Source organism: Euleptes europaea, chromosome 7 (assembly GCF_029931775.1).
Source record: "Euleptes europaea isolate rEulEur1 chromosome 7, rEulEur1.hap1, whole genome shotgun sequence".
NCBI classification, from domain to species: domain Eukaryota; kingdom Metazoa; phylum Chordata; class Lepidosauria; order Squamata; family Sphaerodactylidae; genus Euleptes; species Euleptes europaea.
In genome coordinates, this window is record NC_079318.1 from 62,163,512 (window position 1) to 62,188,147 (window position 24,636).

The window sequence follows — 24,636 nt, forward strand, 5'->3', positions numbered from 1 at the left end:
CCTGCATTGGCAACAGACTTGCCCCATTGGTTGCAATATTTCACGATTGCTCAGTTGTTACCTGAGCGTAGAGAAGCAAAAAATCCCTTGCTAGGAAATCACAAGCAGCAGTTTAAAACGGTTAATAAGGAAAACTGGGCAGAACAGCATTTGATGACATATTTATTTCTGCCATGTTGTTGGATAGTCTCCTGAAATTATTTGTGAAAAAGACTGCTGATTACAGACTCCCCCACCCCCAGGATGGGAGCAGCAGAGTAGATACATTTCTGACACAAAACACTGTCCCCTGCGCCTCTGGGCATGTCAGCCCCCTGCATTCAACAAAGGTGTCTCAAATGCAGAGAGACGGTTACATCATTCAGAGACTCCATGTTAACAGTGGCTGCAAAGTATCATGAGGACTACGCAGCTGGAAGATTTGGCCAGTGCTCATTTTGCAAAAGGTACATGTTTCCATGTAATGGGGTGACTGTAGATGTCCCCTAAGTTTTGTGCCTCTAAAGAGGGCCCCCATCTACCACACTGTTCTTCTGACATTTGCCCAGGGAGTCTTCTTCATGCCTTGGGCTGCCTTCACGTCGTCCCACTCCAGTTTGATATCAGGAACTTCATCCTCAGGCTCAGGGTCTTCCCTGAGGACCCCTTGGGGAGCAGCAACCATGATGGGCAGGGGGCCACATTCGTCACGAAATTCTACTACGTAGAGGCTTTTTTTATTGGCCAGGGCTTGGTGAGTTTCCTGTATGGATACAAGCAGAAAGTTCTAAACTAAAAGGAATGCCCGTTATCCAATTCCAAAGCTAGCCCACCTACCAATCCTGATATTTGTATACCTAGTTCCAGGTTTTAATACAAGTGACAAAAACAGATATGTTCGCTTTTCCCTAAACAAACAGATGATACTTTTAAGATCTACGGGAACAGCACATGACCCACAAACTACTTTTGTAAAACAGGCACCTGATGAAGGCAAAAGACCTGTTTACAACCCCCTTCTTTTAAAGTTATGCTTAAAAATGGCCTCCTTTCCCTTCCATCTCTTTATCTAAGTAGTTTCCCTGTCAATATGTCGATAAGCCCACTAAAAGGAGGAGATTTGCAAAGACCCACGTAAGTGCCTAAGGCCCTTTTCCATCTTAAGAAACCCTCTTCTAGCCTGCATGCTACAAATGAACAACAAACAGCCCCTTCAATACTAATTAGACTTTCCTGTTTGGGCAGGAAAAGATAACGGCGCTGCTCCAGTCTTTGTAAATCTTCCCTGAGTAACAAGGTCAGACAGAAAACAACCTACTTCTTTGGCAGTGGAGATATAGTAACAATCGAACTCAAACTGCTCGTTCAGAACACCAGTTATGGAGGGAAAGGAGGTAATATAATGTAGCGAAGCTTGACCTACTTTATTATTTTCTTCAGAGGTCCCTGGATTAAAATAATCCCCCCATGTCTCATGAACACATGAAGCTGCCTTATACTGAATCAGACCATTGGTCCATCAAAGTATTGTCTACTCAGACTGGCAGCGGTTCTCCAGGGTCTCAGGCTGAGGTCTTTCACATCACCTACCTGCCTAGTCCCTTTAACTGGAGATGCCGGGGATTGAACCTGGGACCTTCTGCGTGCCAAGCAGAGGATCTACCACTGAGCCACAGCCCCTCCCCTTCAGATTTCTGGCAGCAGGTGTCCCACGCCTGCTGTCTCACTGCCTCTAGAGAGACTCTCCAAGGGAAAGGCATCATCAACACTCTTCCTTTTCCTCCTGAGTATCACATCGCAGCCCACCTCTGCCACAGAGCTTAGAGGAGATGGGAGTGATACACAGCCTTCAGTTCTGGGGGCAGGATTGAGACGCACAGAAGGGAACAGAGTTTTCCCCTGTGGCTCTAGGGGGTAAAGCGCTGTATGTCTGGCACTGACTGCCAAACAGTCTTGCCTGTTTCCCAATAGCGCCTCAGCCACTTGTTCACGGCTGGCTGTGTTGAGTCCCAGACTGGCCTTGGGCTTCTCCTAGTTCCATTAAGCCCAGGCTCTTTCATGAAGTGATGTAATGGTGGGGCTGAGGTTTATAGCCAGAGTATGCACGAGAAAGCAGTTCCTGCGGTGGGCCCTCTTGCACGAAAACAATAAGTGTGAACATGTGTAACTGCAGCAAGCTTCCACACTAGACTCAGAGCTGCAGAAGTGTATTTAATTTAATATGTATATGGCTCAAATCTCTAAAGTTTTCCCAAAATCCCAGCACTCCTCAATTTTTCTCTTCTAAAGGCTGGCACAGATGCCTTGCTTCCAATGTCTTAAGAAGAAGATTTGGTTTTTATATGCCGACTTTCTCTACCTCTTAAGGGAGAATCAAACCGGCTTACAATCACCTTCCCTTCTCCCTCCACAACAGACACTCTGTGAGGTAGGTGGGGCTGAGAGAGCTGTGACTAGCCCAAGGTCACCCAGATGGCTTCATGAGTAGGAGTGGGGAAACAAATCCAGTTCACCAGATTAGCCTCCACTACTTATGTGGAGGAGTGAGGAATCAAACCCAGTTCTCCAGATCAGAGTCCACTGCTCCAAACCACCGCTCTTAATCACTACACCACACTGGCTCTCTCCATTGTTAAGAGATCGAGGATGTCTACAGGCTCTTGTGCTCCCTCCCCACTCATCTTTCCCCTCCCGTCCTGGTTGACATCAGTCATGGTTAACATCAGTCTTAATCATGACTAGGATACATTCCAACCCTGGTTTCAGAACCTTGGAGAGCGTTATTTGTGGCTGTTAGTCACTGCCATTTTAACCCTGGTTAAAGCTGGCAGAATGCCAGTGAGAGAAATCTATCCAGGAGTGAGAAGGGAATGTACGATAACCCCCTCCCATCCCTGCTCCTTTAACTGTGGTTAAGAAGGTGGGAGCACCACACACACATTAGGCAGCCTTCTGGTCCCCCTGTAAGAAAACAGCAACTTTAGAGCCATTTCTGACTTTGATTGTCAAACATTTGAACCCCCCACCCCAGTGTTGGCACAGGGAGTGGTGACAAACCACCAGATCTCTAGACTGTGTCTGACTATGGACCTCTGCCCATAAATCCAACTCTTGCAGTTCAATCAACACAGCCTTCGGCCGGCCACTCTGTAATTTACCTGTCTCGACAATCCCTTGAAGAGAGCTCTGGTGAGGTTCAATAGATTTCTGGATCCATAAAGTTTGGCATACATGTCTTTAATCCCAATCAGTTTGCACATTGTAATGATAGCTCTGTGACAGTGAAGTCCATATCCTGGGGAGGGGGGGAAAAAAGGTAGTTGCCAATTAATTATCATTAGCATTTACCATCAACAAGGAATCAATACTGCAAAGCTTAGGTTTCATAATTCTGAGCTGTTTAGCACAATCTACAGCTATCAGGCCCCAAGACTCTTGCATGTCTTGTTGGCTCCTAGCTACATGTGGCAAGAGTCAATGTGCTGTAGGTGTAGTGGTTAGAGCGCATAAATGTAAATGATGTTTCATTTTCATCATGCCCATTGACACTTGATCCCTGCCACACCAACCTTCTGCCAAACTTAAGATATTAGTCCTTCCGACTAATCTAACAGACACCAACTGGATATGTATGTATGTGAAGGGCTTGGGCAGAACTACCCTCCTTCTAGAAACGGAGATCCTAGTTACTTTCCTTTAGAGCTAATTTTAATTCATGCCTCTTGAATGTATTTCTTGTCCTGCATAAGCCTCTGGCATGGTGCGCCTTGATGTTGTCTTCTCTGTGTTTGTGGAAGATCACCACTAAGGGATTGGGGGATGGGTCTATGCTGGAAACCCCCCTCCTCAAATTCTATGAATTTCCAAGTGGAAAAGCCAACCCCAATATTGCGAAGACTGAATGAATGCAAACAATCTCTCCACAAGACTTACACTGAGTGTAGAATTAGAGATTTTCAATGGTTTTCTGATTGAAAGTACTACTTAAAGCCTTTCTGGTCTTGTATGGGACACACGATCAGTCACAGATGATCTTAAAAAGGTGTTCGCTTTGTAGAAGAAATGAACCCTTTAAGCCAGCCTCCATAGGAACCTGAACACTGAAGAAGAACTCAGAGTCGAGACTTCTGATTGAGAAGGTTCGAGTTTTCAGGGATGTGAAAGGAGTGTTTGCTGTGGGACTACTGCACAAGTGACAGGACTTGAGTATCATTCATTTCTGGTGTTTGATGGCGGGGAGGGGAGGAGTACGTGCTTAGCCTTGAAAAGCGGTGGTTGCTGCTTGGTTGCTAAGCAAACCTTTGCAATTATTTCTTTTCCGTTTCAATCTCCCACTTGCTGAAAGATTTTTTTCTTCTGCAAAAATTGGCCTACATGGCACATATAAAGAGTAGGCTGGATTGATTGATATCAACCCCACATTTTCTGGCCACTCACTTCCATCTTTGCAGGGCAGGAAGATTAAAGCTTCTCAATCACAGAATGATAAAATGGACAGCATTTCATGCATCGGTGTTACTTTTTAATGGTTATGTAGTGCCATGTGTGGTGGGAACCATCATATTGGTAACATGAACATTCGTCTCAGAAGCGAAGATTCAATTATGGGCCAGAGGAATGGAAATTCATAGTCATGCAAAGGGAACAGCCTGGCAACAACTGGTAATGTAGGCTAGTGAAAGCTAAAAAGGCACAGATCTGATCAGTCCTGGATGGGAGACCACTGAGAGCTGCATATGAGATTACTCAAGGAGAGAGGTACAAAATATAAGCGTAATAAAACTCTATACTAACATGGCTACATTTTTCTTGTTCATCAAAATTCTGTTCTTTAAAAAAAAACATTTATGACAGCTTCTTGGACCTCTGAAATCTAGTGAAAATGATTTTATTCTGGGGAGTATTTGGTGTTTTTACTACCTGAAGCTGCAGACTGATCAGATGGATCTGATTATTCCTTTTTACAAAATCTTTTCATTCCTGCTGCTCTTATTATGTCTTCAGGTTTTGCTAGATTTATTATTGCTTTCTTTTGCTGCTGGCTTTAGGGTTTTTTTAAACACTGTCTCGTGTTACAAACTGCCTTGCTCGTCATTCTGATGGCAGAAAGGCATGAGATAAACTCCTTACATGACCAAACACATGATATTCCAGACCAAGTGATGACAGTATATGAGAGGTGCAATCCGAATGAAGCCCCATGTGGCTTCAGGATGGACACACCAAGCAACTCTGGAGCATGGATACCACCATTTGGGAAGACTCTGGCATAAAACAGGAAACCCCAGATTCATGTACAGAGCAGACTCCAACGCACAGAAGCCTCTTGCTTGTAAAGAGCTATGCACAAGCTGCCTCTAACTGTGGAAAACAATCTCCCTCGGTTCGTCTAACCATACTTTTGTTTCTGGACCAATGAGACATTTTACGTCCCAAATGTATCTGGGGCAGCAGCTGATGGTTTCCAATGCAAACGGAGCAATTTCTATCCAGTCTGAAATAACCTACAGAAATTCAGTCTTGAGCTGGGCAGAAAAAGTGACACATGCCCAAAAGAGAATATTCGGGGCAGCTGACAAAGGGATCTCTAGCTAAATAGCTTCTCAAAGATCACTCAGACATAATTATGTGAAAAACCTGATTATGCCTCCAAGCATGAAATCGATACTTTCTCAAAATGGCAGAACAAATGGCTCTAGATGGTTGCGACACGTTTTTCAATTACAAGGGGAAAAGAAAATGGGGGAAATACTAGCGCAGTGAAGCCTGTGGCTTGCTAATAGATTTCTTTTCCTCCATTTGCCTTGCAGACTGAAAGAATCTTGAAGAGCCGTCTTAATGGCTTATTAATAAAATGCATTAGATCACACTTGGGTTTTTAAAATATTTATAGCCCCGAGCCATGTGACGCAAGTCTTTGTTGGACCGCTTAAGAGGATTGTTTCATTTTAAGTAAAAGCCATGGTAAAATATTTTGGTTTAATGATAATGGATTGCAACACTGTGGCAAAATCAATGTAATATTCTGGGAAGAAAGGAGAGTTCAGCTTATTCCCTAGCCACCCGAGCACATTAGTTCTGTTTGCATTTAACTTTCTTTAAATATGGTCAAGGGCTGAAAATTCTGCATGGGTTCTGCACCAAGAAGAAATGAATTCTTCAACTGCATAGACTTTTATTCTGCATAATTTATTCTGGTTTCACTATTCGTGGGGAAGAGCATGAAATTGAAACCCGGTCGCTGGAAATCATATTCAACCATCCCTCTGGCTGTAAAGACAAAGGCGGAAAAGACACGAGTTCAAGGGCATCTTCACAGCCACAAGGGCTAAAAACTGGCCTAAGAATACCCCCCTTCCCCGTGGGGGGAAAAACCACGTTGACCTCCCCATCAGGCCTAGATGTGATCACTATCACAGATCATCATTAGTCTGTAAAAAGCAAACTGCCAGTGCATGCAGTGTGGTGTAGCTGTTAAGACTGTTGGACTAGGATTAGGGACAACCAGATCTGAATCCCCACTTTGCCATGGAAGCTTGCTGGGTGCCCTTGAGCCAGTCCCACACACTCAGCCTGACCTACCCCACAGGGCCGTTGTAAGGGTACAATGGAGGAAAGGAGAACAGTGTGAGTTTCTTGCCCTCTAGGGAGAAAGGCGGGGTATAAATTAAGTAAATAAAAAGTACATAAATGCAGCCCTAATTTGGATCAGGGCCACAGATGGAAGTGAGAGGAGTATTACACTTTAATTTGATTTCACCAATCAAGTCATAACCTCCCCCCCCCCCCCGGTTATTAGCATTTTAAAAGGGGAAAAGTAGCAGGGTTCAGTTTATAGAGCAAAACCTGTGATATTATTAATTATAAGCAATGATACATCCACCTCCCTCTTCCCAAATACTTCCATTTGTCAGCTGAACTACAGTCTAAGCTCAGTTCAGCGCATTCTGTGTGGACATCTGCCTGTTGGACTTAATTTCAAAGACAACTGCTTCCAAATTTCACACCGACAACACTGGTACTCACCCCTGTTTTTCTTTTTCATCCGGATGGTTGTTTTTTTAAATGAAACTGCAATATCATGATAAACTAGAACCAGAAAGGAAAGCGTTATGGAATAATACTTGCTAAACATGATGATTCTCCAGCTAAGATAAATCAGGCTAAGAGAAAAGCAGGCTACAAATGCTTTAAATAAGTAATTATGGAGAATGGTTTTGCATGCTGAAACCTCACTAATTTCAATAAAACCTAAGCATGACCCAGGAATTTTTTTAAAAAAACATATTATATATTTTCTGCAGGGAGGATTCTGAGGTAAGATAGAGCTGGCACACCAACTTCTCAATGGTGAAACATGAGCAGGCGTTATTGCCACACATGTGACCCACCGGGGTTCATGATCATCCTTTCATGGAAGTACTTTTCATGCTGGAAATGTGTCAGGTGCAAAACAGCTTTTAGTTTTTTCTGGTTTGTGGTAACCACTTTCCTTCATGGGCCAATGCAAAAACATTTATAATAAAATACGCACACCCTCACACAAACACGCTTGTTTTCAGGCTGATCCAAACATGCATGGACAGCTCTTGATTTCCCATCCCTTGATTCCATCAAGGCCTGACAGTTGGATGTGTGAAATGACCTAACTACATTGATGGGCATTAGGTTTCATTTGGGATGTTTTATCTATGTGCTCAAGTGCATACTTGCAACAGTCAATTAAGTGGTCAGGAGTTCCAATGTCTCAAGTTGGACAAGACCTTTGGAGCCAACATATTGAAATATACACTCTGAAGTAATAAGAAGTTTTACATACACATCTAGAGAAGCACAGCAGCTAGCAGGCATTTGAAATTTTCAACTGACAAACAACAGAAAGACCCTTACAAGTCTAATACCGTATATACTTGCATATAAGCCGAGTTTTTCAGCCCAAAAAAAGGGCTGAAAAAGCCGAACTCGGCTTATACGCGGGTCAATACGGTAGGGTAGGGGAGGGGGGAGGAGAAAGGAGGGAACTTACCGCCATCACCGCCGCCACGCCTGGGAGCCTTCCTCCGCCACGCCTGGGGGCCGCGCCGCAGGGACCTTCCTTGGCCGGCAGGATGTCCCTGCCGGCCGCGCCGCCGGCTCTCAGGCGCTCGGGCGCCTTCCTCCTGCCGGCAGGGACCTTCCTGGGCTGGCAGGAGGCCCCTGCCGGCCGCGCCGCCGCCACCCACGCGCCCAGACGCCTTCCTCTGGCCGGCAGGAGCCTGGAGGGGCCTCCTGCTGGCCCAGGAAGGCCGCGCCGCCGCCGCCAATTCGCCGTGTCTCCCGGTTAAGTAGGGGGTTCAGGGGCTCTTCCCCCTCCCCCCCTTGGATGGCACTGGGGTCGGGGTGGGTTGGGGTGGGTCAGGAGGGCCGGGAAGGCCGGCGGGAGGGCGACCTGGGGCAGGGGCCCTGCGCTCTAAAATGGCGGCCGCCATTTTAGAGCGCAGCATTGCCGGTAAAGGGAATTTCTTATTGACCCTCGGCTTATACGTGGGTCAATAAGAAATTCCCTTTTCTGGCCTCAAATTTGGGGGGTCGGCTTATACTTGGGTTGGCTTATACCCGAGTATATACGGTACTTACTTGTGTGCTCTTCATATCTTTCAATATAGTGTAAATAGTGAATCGCTCTGTTCTTTGCCTAGAAGAAAAATCCAAGAACAGACATTTTTTATTTTAAAAAGTTAAACAGATTTACTATTTCAATCTCACAGTTAATCAAATTAAAAATAAAGAGGAGGAAGTCTTAAAATAAAGCTATTTCTGCCAATGATTTGCTGTACTGAAAACTAATTAGCTTAATAAATTAAATGGGATTCCAAATGAAGTTATAAAGTGCCACCTGTGTGCTCAATCCAATCTAAAACAATTAATCCACATAAATTACCAGCATACTTTCCCACTCAATTACTTGTGGCTAAAAGAATGAAATTTTTCAAGGCTTTCCTGATTGTTCATCTGGAGGGGACAAGTTTGTGCCAGAATCAACCTACTAGCTCCTGAACTGCCCCAGGTACCTGGTATGCCATAGGGGCGTATAGGAGCAAGGCTAACATGAAAAGCAGGGCACTGCTCCACAAAGGTGAACCACACTTTCAGGGGACCCTGGAATCCATCTTTGTGATAGATTGTCTATTTGCGGCCCTTGGCCAGATAAAACAAGATACATGGACTATGTAAAACCTTGAAGCTGACAGGCAGTAATGGGTTGCTTTACATTTACATGCTCCAGGCAACACTATACTGTGTCCTGTGTGCAAGGCCTAGACAGAAGACAAACATCCAGAGCTGAGACAGTGGCTCTGTCTTGGAGGGTACAGAATGGGCCTGGGCCTGGCAACCGCCCAAACACACTGACTTCTCAGGCTGAGCAGAGTTGGCCCCTTTTCCTGCTGTGCCAGCAACAGCCATGGAAACAGCTGCATCTGTGCCAGGGACCCTTACAGAAAGGGGCAGCCACATGCAGACATGAACAGTCCTTCCCTTGAGAGCCGTGAAAGGGGCATTTCACAAGTGGTTTGTAATATGGCATGGGGAGGGGGGAATTCAGCTGTTCAAAGAAAATAAATAATATATATTTTTTAAAAAATCCGTTGAGGAAACCTTTGCATGAACCTAAACAGCTCCTTGGATATCCACCCACAAGAAGCAGCTGGGGACAGGACTGTGTGCAAATGACGCTGTCAGCAAGGGGACTCATGGGGAGACACACAGAAATGCTTTCCTAAGCCAGGAAGAGGAGCCACAGGGGAGCTTCAGTGGTCACAGCGAGATCCATCGTGGGCATACCCACAGCCAATGGGTCCTGGGACTCCATGAACTGTGGAAGTGGCAGAGTCAGCAGCAGGGAAGAGGGACAGGAGTTTCTGGATGGGAGGAGGCATCGCACGCGGGAACTCTGAACAATATCCAAAGCTAGCAGTGAATAAAATGAGCAAAATTTACTTACCGTGGACTAAAGTTTATATTGTTAAGTGACTTACTTTTCTTAACGCCACCATCCTGTCGGTTGCTTTTCCCACTGCGAAACCTGAGGGACAAGAGTCAGTTGGTTAGTAGGCAGGAGCACTGTGACCGGGAGCTGGAAAAAAATTGCTGATGTCTCCATGCTTCATCCCCATCAGTAAAACCAGCAAACGTGCCCCAAGGTGCTCTTTCATATTTTGCTTTGTTTGCTTGGTTTCTCAAAGGTCGTTTATGCATGGGAGTTTTACCTGAGGTTTGTTGCTTGCTGGATCTACACTTTCCTGCTGGGAATCAAGTCCCGCCCCTTTAAATGCAGCTTTGCAATTGGCTTACTTGTAGTGCTTACTATGAGAGAAAATCCCCCCCCAAACCCAATTGCCACATAAAAAAGCATTTTAAGAACAACAATAACAACAACAAAATGGAGCAATCTGAAAGAGGGGGGGGGAGAAATCAAGCCATAGCTTTAAAAAGCTTTTCTTCTGCTCAAAGGAAGCAGGAAACAGGAAGTATTTAAATCCCTGCCTCTTTAAACGCTAGTTTGTAATTGGCTGTGAGCGAAACCAAGCTTGCTTGTCCTGGACTTTGCCTTATGCACGGGGATTTCACCCGGGCTTTGCTCAGGGAAGATGGAAGAGTCGGGTTAACAGAGGAATGGGAAGACCTGAACATTTTGAGGGCTGGGCACAAGGTCATCTCTAATGGATGGAAAACTCATCCATACGCTCAGTTGTCATTTTCAAAAAGTCTAAACATGTGCCCATGCAAGCTAACAAAACCAAATGACGGATTTAAAAACCCTGCACGCACAATGCATAGCGACAGTTCCAATCCACTCCTCTTCCCCTCGCTTCATAGGTGTGTTGCTCACTGGCAGGAGTTTTCTGCTACTGTCAATATGTGAAGAGCTGCACTCATGGGGCAGCTGCATGCGCCTAAAAGCTCATATCCGCTTGGGAGCTCAGCACAAGCAGGAACGGTGGTAACAGTGTGGCCAGGCCAAATAGTAACACAGTAGTCATGAACTTTTTTAAAACTTTATTATCAAATGTTTAAAATGTTCAATGTACTTAGATATATTGTCCCAATCTTTCTTACAACAGCCTGTTAAGAGGTCAGCAGTATTATTCTCATACTGCAGAAGGGGGCTTTCAACAGGGAATTCCCAGCTCACCTTCTTAGCTGTCATGCTCTTTCTTAGCTCTCTGGCATTTTCAAAGAGTGGCAAATTGTCACAGGGAGAGGCCGTAGCTCAGTGGCAAAGTATCTGTTTTGCATGCAGAATGTCCCAAGTTCAATTCCCAGCATCTCCACTTAAAAGGATCAGCTAGTAGGTGATCATGAAGGCTTTCCCCTGAGATCCTGAAAAGTTGCTGCCAGTCTGAGTAGATAATATGGACCCTGATCAACCATTGGCCTGACAGCATAAGGCAGCTGCATGTGTTCAAAATCTGGCTCCCCCTAGGAATGAAACGTCCACTTACCAGCAGCTCCTTTTCCATTCCCCACGGCCACCAGGGCACTAACAGATTTTTTTCTTCCTTCTTTTGCTGTCATATTAAATACATTCTTCATCTGAAAAAAGAGAATTTTTTTTTTACAAAAAGACTGAGATTTGCTACTTATTTTGTAAAGAACATCTAAAGAAGTGACAATTTCTTTGGTTCTTGTAGGTTATTTGGGCTGTGTAACCGTGGTCTTGGTATTTTGTTTCCTGACGTTTCGCCAGCAGCTGTGGCAGGCATCTTCAGAGGAGTAACACTGAAGGACAGTTTCTCTCAGTGTCAAGTGTGTAGGAAGAGTAATATATAGTCAGAAAGGGGTTGGGTTGAGCTGAATCATTGTCCTGCAAAAAGTATCAAAGGTAATGTGCTAATCATTGTCCTGTAAGTATCAAGATAATGTGCTAATGAGGGTGTGGTATGTTTAAGAATGAATAAGGCTTGGCTTCCTGTCCTGAAAACCTCCAGACTAACAAAGACTACAGTCCACAATAGCCATGCAGATTAGCTTTGGATTTCACACATTAATAGATCACTTCAGGATACAATGGTTCCATACCTACACGCTTGACACTGAGAGACACTGTCCTTCAGTGTTACTCCTCTGAAGATGCCTGCCACAGCTGCTGGCGAATCGTCAGGAAAGAAAATACCAAGACCACGGTTACACAGCCCGGATAACCTACAAGAACCAATGAACTCTGACCGTGAAAGCCTTCGACAATATTTTGACCATTTCTTTCTTCCTAGATTATTGAACTTTTGTGATAAGGGAACTCTTTTGTATTTGGGCTCAACATGGTGCAGAGTTTTACTTTATTTTATTAAATGCAGAGTATACAAAGTCCTGAGCAGATGGGTAGGCTGATAAATGAAGTGGTCTCATGATAACCTTGCCTGTTAAAAGGCTGGAACAAAGAAAAGAATTGCTGTGTTTTTTCCTTTGAAGCTATGCCTGCTGTAATACTTGACGCTTCACACTTCATTGCAGTTACCAGGCTGAAGAAATATCACTGCACATTAAAAAAAATGCAGCGAGACATCAAATCCTTGCTTTATTTCATTGTATATGTTGACATGTTTGTTGAGGTGGCGGGTTAACCTCCTGTGCCATTTGAAGGCGGAGATTGGAAATTTCTTTTCAGCTGGCAGAGCACGGGCAGTATTGAGACAGCTATGGGTATAGATGTACTAAAATACAGGATATAGGGAGAAGGGAACGGCAGCAGATTTGAAGAACTGCAAAGACAACAAGTGTTGCGACAGCAGGAAGGAATCCATCCCTCAAGCAAGGTTCAAATCCCTGGCATTTTCAGTTAGAGGATCTGTCAGGTGTTGTGGAATACCTTTCTCTGCCCAAGACCCTGCAGAGCCAAAGAGAGTCAGAGCAGACAACTCTGCACTCTGAGGTGTGGTAAAATTCTACTGCCGAAAAGAAAGGGCTTGCTTCAAAACCCAAATCTGGAAGGAGGAAGAGGACAGATGCCTCCCAAGTACATAAGAACATAAGAAAGGGCACCAAGGCCCATCCAGTCCAGCAGTCTGTTCACGCAGTGGCCAACCAGGTGCCTCTAGGAAGACCACAAACAAGATGACTGCTGCAGCACCATCCTGCCTGTGTTCCAAAGTATTGAATATAATAGGCACGCTCACCTGATCCTGGAGAGAATAGGTATGCATCATGACTAATATCCATTTTGACTAGTAGCTATGAATAGCTCCCTCCTCCTTGAACATGTCCATTCCCCTCTTAAAGCCTTCCAAGTTGGCAGCCTTCACCACATCCTGAGGCAGGGAGTTCCACAATTTAACTATGTGTTGTGTAAAGAAACTGCCAGGTCCAAAGTTTTGTATCTCAGGTAGCTCAAGAGAGCTAATGACAGGCAGTTACATGGGCTTTTATGCATTGGGCTATTCATATATTTAGAATAGGCACGTGGGATTTAATCGAGGGGAAATATCACTCAAACTGCTGCATGTATGTGTGAGGTTTAAACCTAGAAAACACAACACTTCCCACTGCTGATGTGCTTGCTATGTGGAATGTGGCTATGTGGAATGTGGCAATGTGAACATCATGGGTAAGTGCTGGCTAGTATCTGCGACTTCACATCTTCTGCAGACCATGTCTGAACTATCTGGGTAACTTTATCAGTAGTAGAGCATCTGCTCTGCATGCCAAAGATCTCAGGTTCAATCCCCTGCATCTCCAGATCAGGCGGTAGGTGATGTGAAAGACCTCTTCCTGAGACTCTGAAGAACTGCTGCCAGTTAGAGTAGACAATACTGACTTTGATGGACTCAGTAAAAGGCAGCTTCATGGTTTTCTTTATTCTTTTACATGTCCTCTACACAACCTTGGGGATTAAACCATTCCCCCCCCCAATCTCCTACTGCCATTAGGAAATGGAAACGGAGGACACTCTGTTAAGAAGCAAAAAAATCTTTTTAAAATTCCATTATGCAATTTAATGCATCATTTATTCATTAGCAAAATATGAAGGCAGAAACTGTTGAATTGAGAAAAATATCATCCAGCAGAATTAAAATCTGATTGTAAAGAATGAATGGAATACATTTCGATTCAAGGCCATTTATCCATTTAAAAGTCAGAATTTTCGGCATCAGAATTTAGTAGCAGAAGGGAAAAAAATTAATGAAATCTTAATTTTAGTGTACCTCAGTTTTAGTGGTTCCATTCTAAAGCCATGTGATTTAAAAATTTAAATGGCTGAACCCCACACTTTTCATAAATATCCTACAATGCTTTTTGCCTCTAGTTATGAGGCTGCTCTATGAAGCACTCTCTATAAGAATATAATCCTGATGGTACCTGCATAAAGGTAAACACAGCATTGCATAGTAAGTGGCTCAATGAATGGGATAATGTGGAACAGGCTGCAGGTGGACTTTCTAAAAAGGGAGAGAGGTGTTTTTTAAGAAAAAGAACAGCAACACGAGATATTATTTCAGCAGATATGATCAGCTAACCTTTCCCTGTAAGAGCAGCTGTTGTTTCAACAGGAGCCCAGCTGAGTCAACTAATCCTCTGCTACCGGACAGCTTGCATTCATCTGTCTTGACAAGGTATCTGTACAGCCTAAGCATGCATCCATGGGAAATCTGGGTTTTCATAGTACTAAAATCACACACACTTTTGTCAGAGTTTACCAGTTGCTATATGAAGTTCATCAAATGATTTATATGGGGGTCAAATTCCCCTTTGCTGGCATGCAGTCGTGCACATAGATACCAAGGCCAGTACAAACACGATGCTCTCAACTGCTAACTATGGCAAAGAGGTTGGGAGTTGCCCTGAGCATCACATACTCTCCCCCCACACTTCTCCTCAATCAAGTTCAAGTGTTATATCAACATTAAAGCTAGCTAGTGATCCCTCTTAACCATGACTGGAAGCTGGTTAACAAATACTAAAATCCAGTCAGTGGATTGGATAATATGAAGACAAACTGGACCCTTATGCATAGTGAGGTGGGGGGGTATGCCCCTCCCGCCTAGGGGTCTGGCTCCACCTCTAGATATCCACAAGGGGCCTTACTGTCTGATTTGGGCAGGTGCATGTATAGACTACATGGTTTATTTCCCAATAAAATCTAGGAATGAAAAGCACAATCAGTATGCTTGGGTGCCTGATCTGGATGTTAGGTCCTGGTGAAGATGTCTCTAAGTAGAGCAGGTACATTGAGTGGAAGGGTGTCCTCTCTCCCATATGTAGGGGTCCAATCACCTTTCTACTGATCTAGCCCAGATTTAATCAATGTTAAACCATGGAAATGGGATCTGAAGTTCTTCCACTTTGTTCCAGAAGATGGCAACATCAATACATGGAAATTAGTTAGCTGAGCCACGGGGGTGGGGGAGAATTCCAAATCCCCCTTTCAGCTGTTTCTAAAAGGAAATGTGCCCAGTCACCCCTTCCAATCCAAGCTATCACATCTCTCTTAAAACTCTGTAAAGACCTTTCAGGCTTGACAGTATGCACATGCAGCTGTGAGCTGTTACTACATCAGGTGTCCTGACTCAAACCATGCATATTCTCTTTTCCCCCTACTGAATAATGGCAACATTTTCCTCTCACACACATTCTAGAGAAGCATACAGCTGAAATGTACAATTGTCTTACAAAGTAACCTCAAACTTACAGTTCTTACAGATATGAAAAACATTTCAAGATCATATGCTTAATTTTGCCTTCCCTCATGATTTAGTGCTAGCCATTCAATATCACATCTGAGAATGTGATATTCCTGTCTGAACATTATTCAGAAGCAAGCTGTACAGAGTTCAAAGGAACTTCCTACTAAGTAAATTAGCATAGGTTTATAGTGAGGGATAGGGGAAGAACATCAGAAAATGCAGAGCAAAACAATCCTAAGCCAAAGGGTGCTTAGAACAACCGGCACATTTCTGAACACTGTACACAAACACACATACATTCTAGGTACAGTGCACAAAACTGAAAACATGCAGGCTACATTTGCACAGTGTTCCAGTGTGACGTACTTGAGCTTCTGTGCATGAATTCCATGGCCTTTTATCTGTTTCCTCATTTAATTATTTATTATATTTATTGATGTTTTGAATTTGTTGTATTGTTTTTATTCGGTGAGCTGCTTCAGGCAGGTCTTTGCAGAAGTGGCCCAGATAGGTGCATGCTAATTTTCATGTTGTCAGGATCATAGAATCATAGAGTTGGAAGGGACCACTAGGGTCATCTAGTCCAACCCCCTGCACAGTGCAGGAATTTCACAACTATCTCTCCCACAAACCCCCAGCGACCCCTACTCCACGCCCAAAAGATGGCCAAGATGCCCTCTCTCTCATGAACTGCCTAAAGTCATAGAATCAGCCCATGGCAAAAAATTTTTTAATTCTTCATTAAGTATTTGAGTCCTATGAATCCAGAACCAAGCTTAAACAAATCTTTGTGGAACATGACTGCCTCCTCCATATTCACACATACTATGAGATCCTGATGAAATGTGTGTTGATTTGTCCACCACATAAGACCTCAGAATTACCAGTCAAGGAGGATGAACTCCTAGATGGCACGCCAGCTAAAATTAGCTGCCATCTTCCTACTGAAAACAATGGCACTATCTGCCATTGGGTTCCCCTCTCTCACTGCTCCCATTGGGTTCCCCTCTCTCACTGCTCACCCTTCTGACTTGCTACTTCAGTGGGACAGCAGACAGGCCTTCTCCTTTGGCTTGCCTGGGACCAACTACCTTTTGGCCTCCTTCCTCCTCCGAACTGTTTCTTGCAGTGGCCATTCCTTACTAGTTATTACGGGAAAGGCCTATGAATTGTAAAGAGTTAGTGCCTGAATTTGCTGGTTTTCTTCTTCCCTGGGTATTATATTGTAAGAGTTATTTTTGAATTGCAACTCTCCTTGAATGCAGTGGTAGAAAGGTGAAATGTAAATATATGAAATTGTCATGGCTATTGTGTTCCATTGGTTTTAATGGGGCTTAGTCATTATTAATATTCTTTTCATTTATAGTCTGCCTCTCTCACTGGGATTCAAGGTAGATTACAAGTGTGATTAAAAAAAACCTTTCAGTCAATCTGTACGCGGGTTACAAAATGCGATAACATCAGGCAATCAGTAGGCAGATTACAACATCTGATAATATTTGAGTCTAACAGCAACAATTCCTAATAAGACAAAATAACGCAGTTGGGCTGGGATTGTAGAAAGGGGGGAAAAACAGAACAACACATACAAATATCTGTTAAAGGCAACAAGTAAGCAATTAAGTAATATTTTATTTATATTCTGCCCTCCCCCTTCAAGATGGGCTCAGGGTGCATCACAACATGGATACTTCACTATTTATAAACAACAAAATAAATGTAATATTAAATAAAACATTGACTATTGCTTTAAAATAGCGGCACCCACTCCCCAATACTAGCAATTTATATTAAAAAGGGGAGATAAAAACAACATACTCAACCTGCTAATGGGGGGGGGGGCTGGGAAAACACCTGGAGAGGAAAGGGAGTAGGAGACAAGACAATCAGTGTAGGAAAGACATTATCCCTAACAAAGGTCATCTCCTTAGTGAACCACTATACCGCAGGTTTACTCCTTCTACAAGAATAAGCTCCTGAATAATTCTGTTTTGCGCATTTAGTAATAGAAGCATGGGAGGGGGGCTTCCTAGTAGCCTCAGGTAGACCATTCTATACAAGGTGGGTACCGTGCATGTGCACATGCACATACACACAAACAGGCACAAAATGAATTAAATAAGCACCTACGTTCATGCACATACACATAACCAGGCAGCATGCCTATATACCGCCAGTACAATATAAGGATTTGTAGCTGCCCACAAAATAGTCAGGTTTAACATATCACAGCAGCTGCAGATATATATGTATGTACGTGTAAATTATGTTGGGGGGGGGGTGAAATCATGTACACCAGTCACATCAAAACCAGCCTAGAGTCTGGCAAATGAAGAAACACCCTATTTCCTTCCAGGTGACTTTCATTTAGTGAAAGCTACAAACAGCTGCAAAAACATATTAATACTGATGCTTAATCATTCTGCAGCTGCAAACCTGTCAACCAAGAAGGAAAGAGAGAAATTATTTTATTTTGACACTGACAGGGAAATTGCAGCAGGATGCAGGCTATACACTATTTTGCATTGAAGTTTTCTAGGCTCCGTCTCAGTAGCAGAACTGTCTAAACTAACAGCATATAGTGCTGGTTAGCAGCTATTTTAAAACCAAAACAGGAACAATACTCTGAATTGACCAAAGGTCTCTTTAACCCTCTTTGGGCCCCAGCACAACACCCAGCCCCCACCCTGCTCTGCCACCAGTGGGGGTGGGTGCGGGGGCACCCTTGGCAGTGTGGGCATCCTTTCAGAAGGTACGGGCTTCAGTGAGTGGAGGGCATCCACATCTGCACAGACTGCCCATGACATCTCCCCCTTTCGATGTATGGGTGCCCGCTGCTCCATGTGGGCAGGTGGCTAGCTTGAGGTGCTCCTGGGGGCGGGGAATACTAGAGCCCATGATAACACTGGCAGGTGCCCAGGGACTTCTGGCAGGACTTGTACCCATTAGGGGGGCGTCCCACTGACAGCGAGCCAGCATCCCTGGCTATGCCCTTTTTCCACTCCTGGGCTCTGACAGATGCTTGCCTCGGCTTCTGTGCCGGGCAGCCCCTGGTTGGTTCTGGCTGCCCTGTCCTTGACAGCCCCACCGCCTTGCTGCAACACCTCCAAGGAATGCTGTGGCATGTGTGCTAGGGATGCTGATGCAGTTGCAGCTACTGAAGGCCAGCTGATGCTTATTTCCTGTTGGCCAACGTGTGAAAAACCCCTACAGGGAATTTACTAGTGGCGCCATAGTGACACTATGGCCAGCCACGGTGGTGAAGGCGTGGCTCAGGATTGATCTGTATACCTCCTAACAATTTCACATGAGGTTTTATAAACGTTAACAACTCAATGAATAACTTTGGGGGGGGGGGGCTTTTATCCTGCAGTATCAGGGTCAGATTATTTATAATAGTTTAAAAAGGAAGAGATTAATATAGAAGTAAAGCTGCTACTGACAAGAACATTCTTGACTTCCGGTTCGGAGCCCGGGAGCAATCATGTGGGCTTGTGAAGCTCCGCTGTGAGTTCATGTTTTTAGCTGTTTTATCGCCAGTTGGTTATCGAATTTTAACTTTAATTTTTAACTTAATTGCCACTACAGCACTGGGAGTGCAGGAGGAGCTGCTATTATTTTTAACAAGCGTAATTGTGGCTGACTACAAAAGTGTTATAGCTGACAGCTGACTGATAAGCTGCCGAGGTCGGGTTTGCTTAGAAGAAACTGCTGACTCCTTATCTGGCCGTTAAGTCAAGCCTATTATTCTCCCGAAATCTAGAGAAACAACTGCTGCAGCCTAACTGAGATTTGTTGTTACCGACAGAGTGACATCGGTAAACAGAGCCATAAATAAATTGCAGCAGTCAAACAGTAAGGCGAACTAATCTTATCATGGCTGGAGGGTCTCATAAACGCAGGATACAGTCCGAGGACAACAGTCCTTTTGCATCTAAGCAGAAAAAAATTGATGATTGTTACATCTACAAATTCCTACCTCGAATCAGTTTGCAGCCCTGGCAGACTCTCAGGTGGGCCAGGAGGAGTCAAACTTCACAGAACTTACTAATGAGACCGGTAAGGACCAAGAAGGAGTCGGAGGAATGTGGAGTGGTTTGGAAACACCGAATCATGACACAATCAGAAAAGCAGAAGAGGAGACCAGGATTTTCTTGGATTTACTCCAGCTCACAGCAAAAACAGTAGACTATATCTGCAAAATGCTTGGATTGCTGGACACCAAAATTAATAACTTAACCACCCTGCTCTCAGAACCAGCGGGGAGAGATGTGGGGCTGAGGAGTTGTAGAGTATCTAAGGGACTCTCACCAAGCAAACCTACAGCTGCAGCTTCTGCCTCTCCAGCCTTGAAATTATCAACAAAAGCAGAATCAACCCGGCCTTATGCTAAAGAACAGGAGACCTACCATTTAGTACTTGAACCAAACAAGGTCAGCTTATTAGTGTGCAAATATAAGGGGTCTTATATACCTTAGAACTCTAAACCCTCTGTAAAAAGGCACCTAAGAGCTCTGTTAGGTGTTCAGATGAAATACACTGATTTATATACAGAGGAAATCCTAAATAATAATAATCAGACACAGAGAATAGTGCTGGCTTTTAGCAGCTCTAAAATACCATCGCTTATACTCCAAAAAAAGAGCTTACTGGCATCAAAGGGAATTTTTCCTGTCAGGGTCTTCAGAAATAAAATTTTATCACCCTTAATTCCAAAATTGATACGCTCAAGATTAAATGATCACCTAAAGAGTTCAGAGGAAGATCTTAAAGTGGTTTCAAATGATAACAGCCAAATGGATCTAATTAGCCGGTCAGACTCTCCAAACAATCTTAGAACTATACTGGACTCAGCAATGGATTCGGAAGATATGGAGGACAATCTCAGAGAGGACTTCTTGGCACTGTCAGATCAGGAACAGCAATGGGTCATGGATAGATTGGAGACTATGAGAAATAGTCTTATAGCAAGTACAACAACTGCAATGCCCTCAACAGCGCCTCCACTGTACCTGCCTGAGCAGAGGCCAAAAGTGGGAGATAATACAGTCCCTGAAAAGCAATGGATCACTGACAGACCGGAGTCCATGAGGAATAGTCTCATCAGAAGTGCATCAACTACCCTGTCCTCAACAGCATTAGTGCATCGGCTAGAGAAACAGGTGGAGGACACTGCAACTATCCATATAGCCGATGACAGAGGCCCATCGGATGAAACAACAATCGAGCCAGGTATGCAGACATCCCTAAACCTAGATGAAATAAGCCCCCCAATAAGAGAGAACAAGGAAGGGACTGATGATCTTCCACATAGCAAAGGAAACAAACTGGAATCTGGGGCTGCCTGCTGGAGCGGGAGAAATGGCAAGTGTGTTCCAGGACACTCATAAAAAATCTAGAACAGCTAATTGAGTTGGATTGACGCTCAAAGGGCCATATTGGCCCATCCCTCAAGATCTTATCATGGAACATCGCTGGTTGGAAGAATAAGGCCTCTGACCCCGATTGTATTAGTTATATCAGTTAGTTTGATCTGATATTGTTACAGAAAACGTGGGTACCCCATGATATCTATTTAAAGGGATTTGAGGTGTTTTCTCTCCCGGCCCTTAGGTTAAATCCAAAGTGGCGTTTCCAAGCAGGGTTATCTTTCTTATGCTCATATAAAAATGGGTTTAAAGTGACTTATCTGCAAACATGTAAATCATTTGCCCAGGCTTTATTGCTGGAATTTATGAACTGAGCCCTAATAATTGTCAACATTTATATCCCCCCATGTCCAGATCGACAAAAAGTCCACTCTTATTAAGAACTCCTAACAATGTTCATTGAGGACCTGGAGCTGAAGTTTCCAGCCACGGAATTGTTGGTGGCGGGCGACTTCAACGCCAGGATCAATGTCAATGGGTTGGCTCTGGCAAGTAGGCTAGGGTTTGATCAGGATGACCCTTTGCCCATATGTTGCTCCAGCCCAAGAGCCTCCAAGAATTCCATCATAAATGAGGCAGGCATTTGTTTAGCCCAATTCTGTATCCGTTTTGATATGTTGGTCCTGAATGGGTCTGCCCCTTACGATTTTCCTGGAGAATATACCTTTGTATCTAGGAGGGGTAACAGTGTAATAGACTACTTTTTGATCCCTGCACGCCTAATTGATATTGTTGAAGCATTCGCCGTAAGTGAGCGCTCTGATAGTGATCACCTACCTCTGTCCTTGATTCTTAGACTCCCGATCAGCCCGGGGTCACTAGGGCAGACCTTACACTCGAGACCTACTGCAAACAGTTTGCCCAATGTGCGCTGGTCCTTAAGAGTAAAGGAAAAAATTGACTACTGCTTAAAAGCTGTGTCTCCACTAATACTTAAGAGACTTAATGGAGAATCCGAGGGAGGTAACAGTTCTAGTTAAACAATACGATAACACTACAGCTAATATTTCTGCAGTACTTAGAATACAACCAGGAACACAAAACAACATGAGGATAAACGCTGAGTGTGGCTGGTTTGATAGAGAATGCCAACAAATGAAATCACAATTGCGTGCTATTTACCATCAATATAAGGAGTCTAGGGCTTTGACTCTCCCAGAAGAATATTTTAACTTAAAAACTCAAGTGCAGCAACTATATAAATGTAAACAAAAAGCCTTCCTGGGAAAACAGTGGGAGAGGTTTATCCAGGCCACAAACTCAAGAGATTCTAGAAAGTTTTGGGCTTTAGTGTCAGATGACACTAGGGGGAGATGCCTCCCTAATGTGGTCATTACAGCACAGTCTTGGCAAGAATAATTTTTTTTTTTTTTTTTTATAATTTTTTTATTAAATTTTACAATATAAAAAAAAGAAAAGAAAAAAGAAACAAGAAAAAAAAATACATATATAGATATAAAAGGGTATTCACATAACATATTGAATACATTTCATTTTTTAATACATTCATCAAAAGAAAAGAAAATACCCTTTCCCCCCACCCACCAAAAGTGACCCATCACCATGACTTCCATAGAAGTGTCCGGTAGCTTTATTTATTTATCTAAATTCTAATATTGCTTAAAGAATAATTTTCTATAGCTCACTAAATAACAAAGTAAAATCCATTTTTGCCAACTTATCCCAATATGAGGTAGCCTTAAACCATGTTAACTTAAATTCTTCCAAATCATTTCCATGCAGAATTTCTGTTAATCTAGCCATCCTCATATATAACCACACTTTCTCTCTCCATTCTGTAATTGAGGGTTTACTTGTTTGTTTCCATACTCTCGCTATCACAATCCTTGCAGCAGCAAAACTATATTGACAAATAATCCTATCCCGATCATGAATATCGTTTGTGGGTATTCCCAATAAACAAAATAATGGTTTTCTTTTCACTTTACTATTAATCAAATTATTTGTTTCTTTTATTATTTTTTTCCAAAATTTTTTGATTTTTTTACAAGTCCACCAGACATGCATATAAGTTCCTCTTTCTTTTCCACATTTCCAACAGATTCCTTTATCTTGACTGTTCATTTTAGATATCATGAATGGGGTTATATGCCATCTATAAAACATTTTATAGAGATTTTCTCTAATTTCATTAGTTATTGTAAATTTAAACTCCCTCTTCCATAAATTTTCCCATTTATCCAAGTCTATATTGAATCCTAAATCCTGCATCCATTTGATCATGACTGGTTTAATTCTTTCTTGTTCTAAATTAATAGTCATCAATAATTTATACATCCTACCAATCAATCCTTTATTTCCTTTATCTAATATCTTTTCTAACTCGGATTTATTTTTACTGAATCCAAGTTTACTATCTTTATTAAAAATATCTTGTAGTTTATAATATAAAAACCAGTCTTTTATATTTAATTCTTCCCTGCTTTTTAAAGCCCATTTACTCTCCTTCCATTCAATAATACCCCTATATATCTCTATATCTAAGTTTAATTGTTTTCCCCTCTTCATATAAGCTTCTATTGGATTAATCCACCCCGGGGTCGTATTTTCTAAAGTCTTCTTATATTTTGTCCAAATTTGAAATAACCCAGCTCTAATAATATGAATTTTAAAATCTCTGTTTACCTTTTCCTTTTCATACCACAGATATGCATGCCAGCCATATCGAAGATTATACCCTTCTAACTCTAATAATCGATAATTTTCTAATTTAATCCAGGTTTTTAACCAGAGAAAGCAGGAAGCCTCATAATATTGTTGCAAGTCAGGTAAACCTAATCCTCCTGTTTCTCTTAATTGAATCAAATTTTTATACGCTATTCTATGTTTTCCTTTTCCCCACAAAAATTTTTGAATATCCTTCTTCCAAATTTTAAAAACTTTGAACCCCTTAATAATCGGTAAATTTTGAAATAAAAAAAGCATCCTGGGTAATACCATCATTTTAATCACCGATACTCTACCCCACAATGATAAGGGTATTTTTTCCCAATTTGTCAAATCGGTATTTATTTGTTGCCATGTTTTTTCATAATTATTTTTAAATAGGTTAAAATTGTTAGGAGTTAACCATATTCCCAGATATTTTACTTTATGTTCTATACCAAAACCTGTTACTCTCGCTAATTCCTGCTGCTGCAAGAGTGTAATATTTTTAACCAATATTTTAGTTTTATTTTTGTTTATTTTAAAGCCTGCAAGTTTTCCGTAAACCTCAATCATTTTGCTCCATTCAGCTATCTGAGTAATAGGATCAGTTAAAAAACACACTAAATCATCTGCATATGCCTTAACTTTATAATGATTTCTCCCTATTTTATAACCTACAATCTCTGCATTCATTCTAATTTTTCTCATCAATACCTCTAAAATAATAATAAACAACAGTGGTGAAACAGTAAAATCTGAAGTTGTCTCAATGAAGCAAGATATGGACTATGTAAAGCAAGGTCTTAACCAGAATACTGCAGCTATCTCAACATTTGCTTGAAAAAAAAAAATCTGTTGATTAAAAACCAGTAATCAAACCTGACCTAAGGTTCAATTTT

General features: G+C 42.7%; 1 protein-coding gene across 1 annotated transcript in view; it reads right to left on the bottom strand.

The window, feature by feature from the left end:
* Window positions 1-517: 517 nt before the first annotated feature.
* The window catches only part of MRPS5 (mitochondrial ribosomal protein S5), a 61,614-nt gene continuing 37,495 nt past the window's right edge, over window positions 518-24,636 (bottom strand). The window contains exons 6-11 of the mRNA XM_056852803.1: window positions 11,463-11,553; window positions 9,996-10,042; window positions 8,596-8,653; window positions 7,006-7,068; window positions 3,138-3,274; window positions 518-742 (exon numbers count right to left, since the gene is read on the bottom strand). Coding sequence (XP_056708781.1) covers window positions 518-742; window positions 3,138-3,274; window positions 7,006-7,068; window positions 8,596-8,653; window positions 9,996-10,042; window positions 11,463-11,553 — 621 coding nt within the window. The remainder of the gene's footprint in view (window positions 743-3,137; window positions 3,275-7,005; window positions 7,069-8,595; window positions 8,654-9,995; window positions 10,043-11,462; window positions 11,554-24,636) is intronic.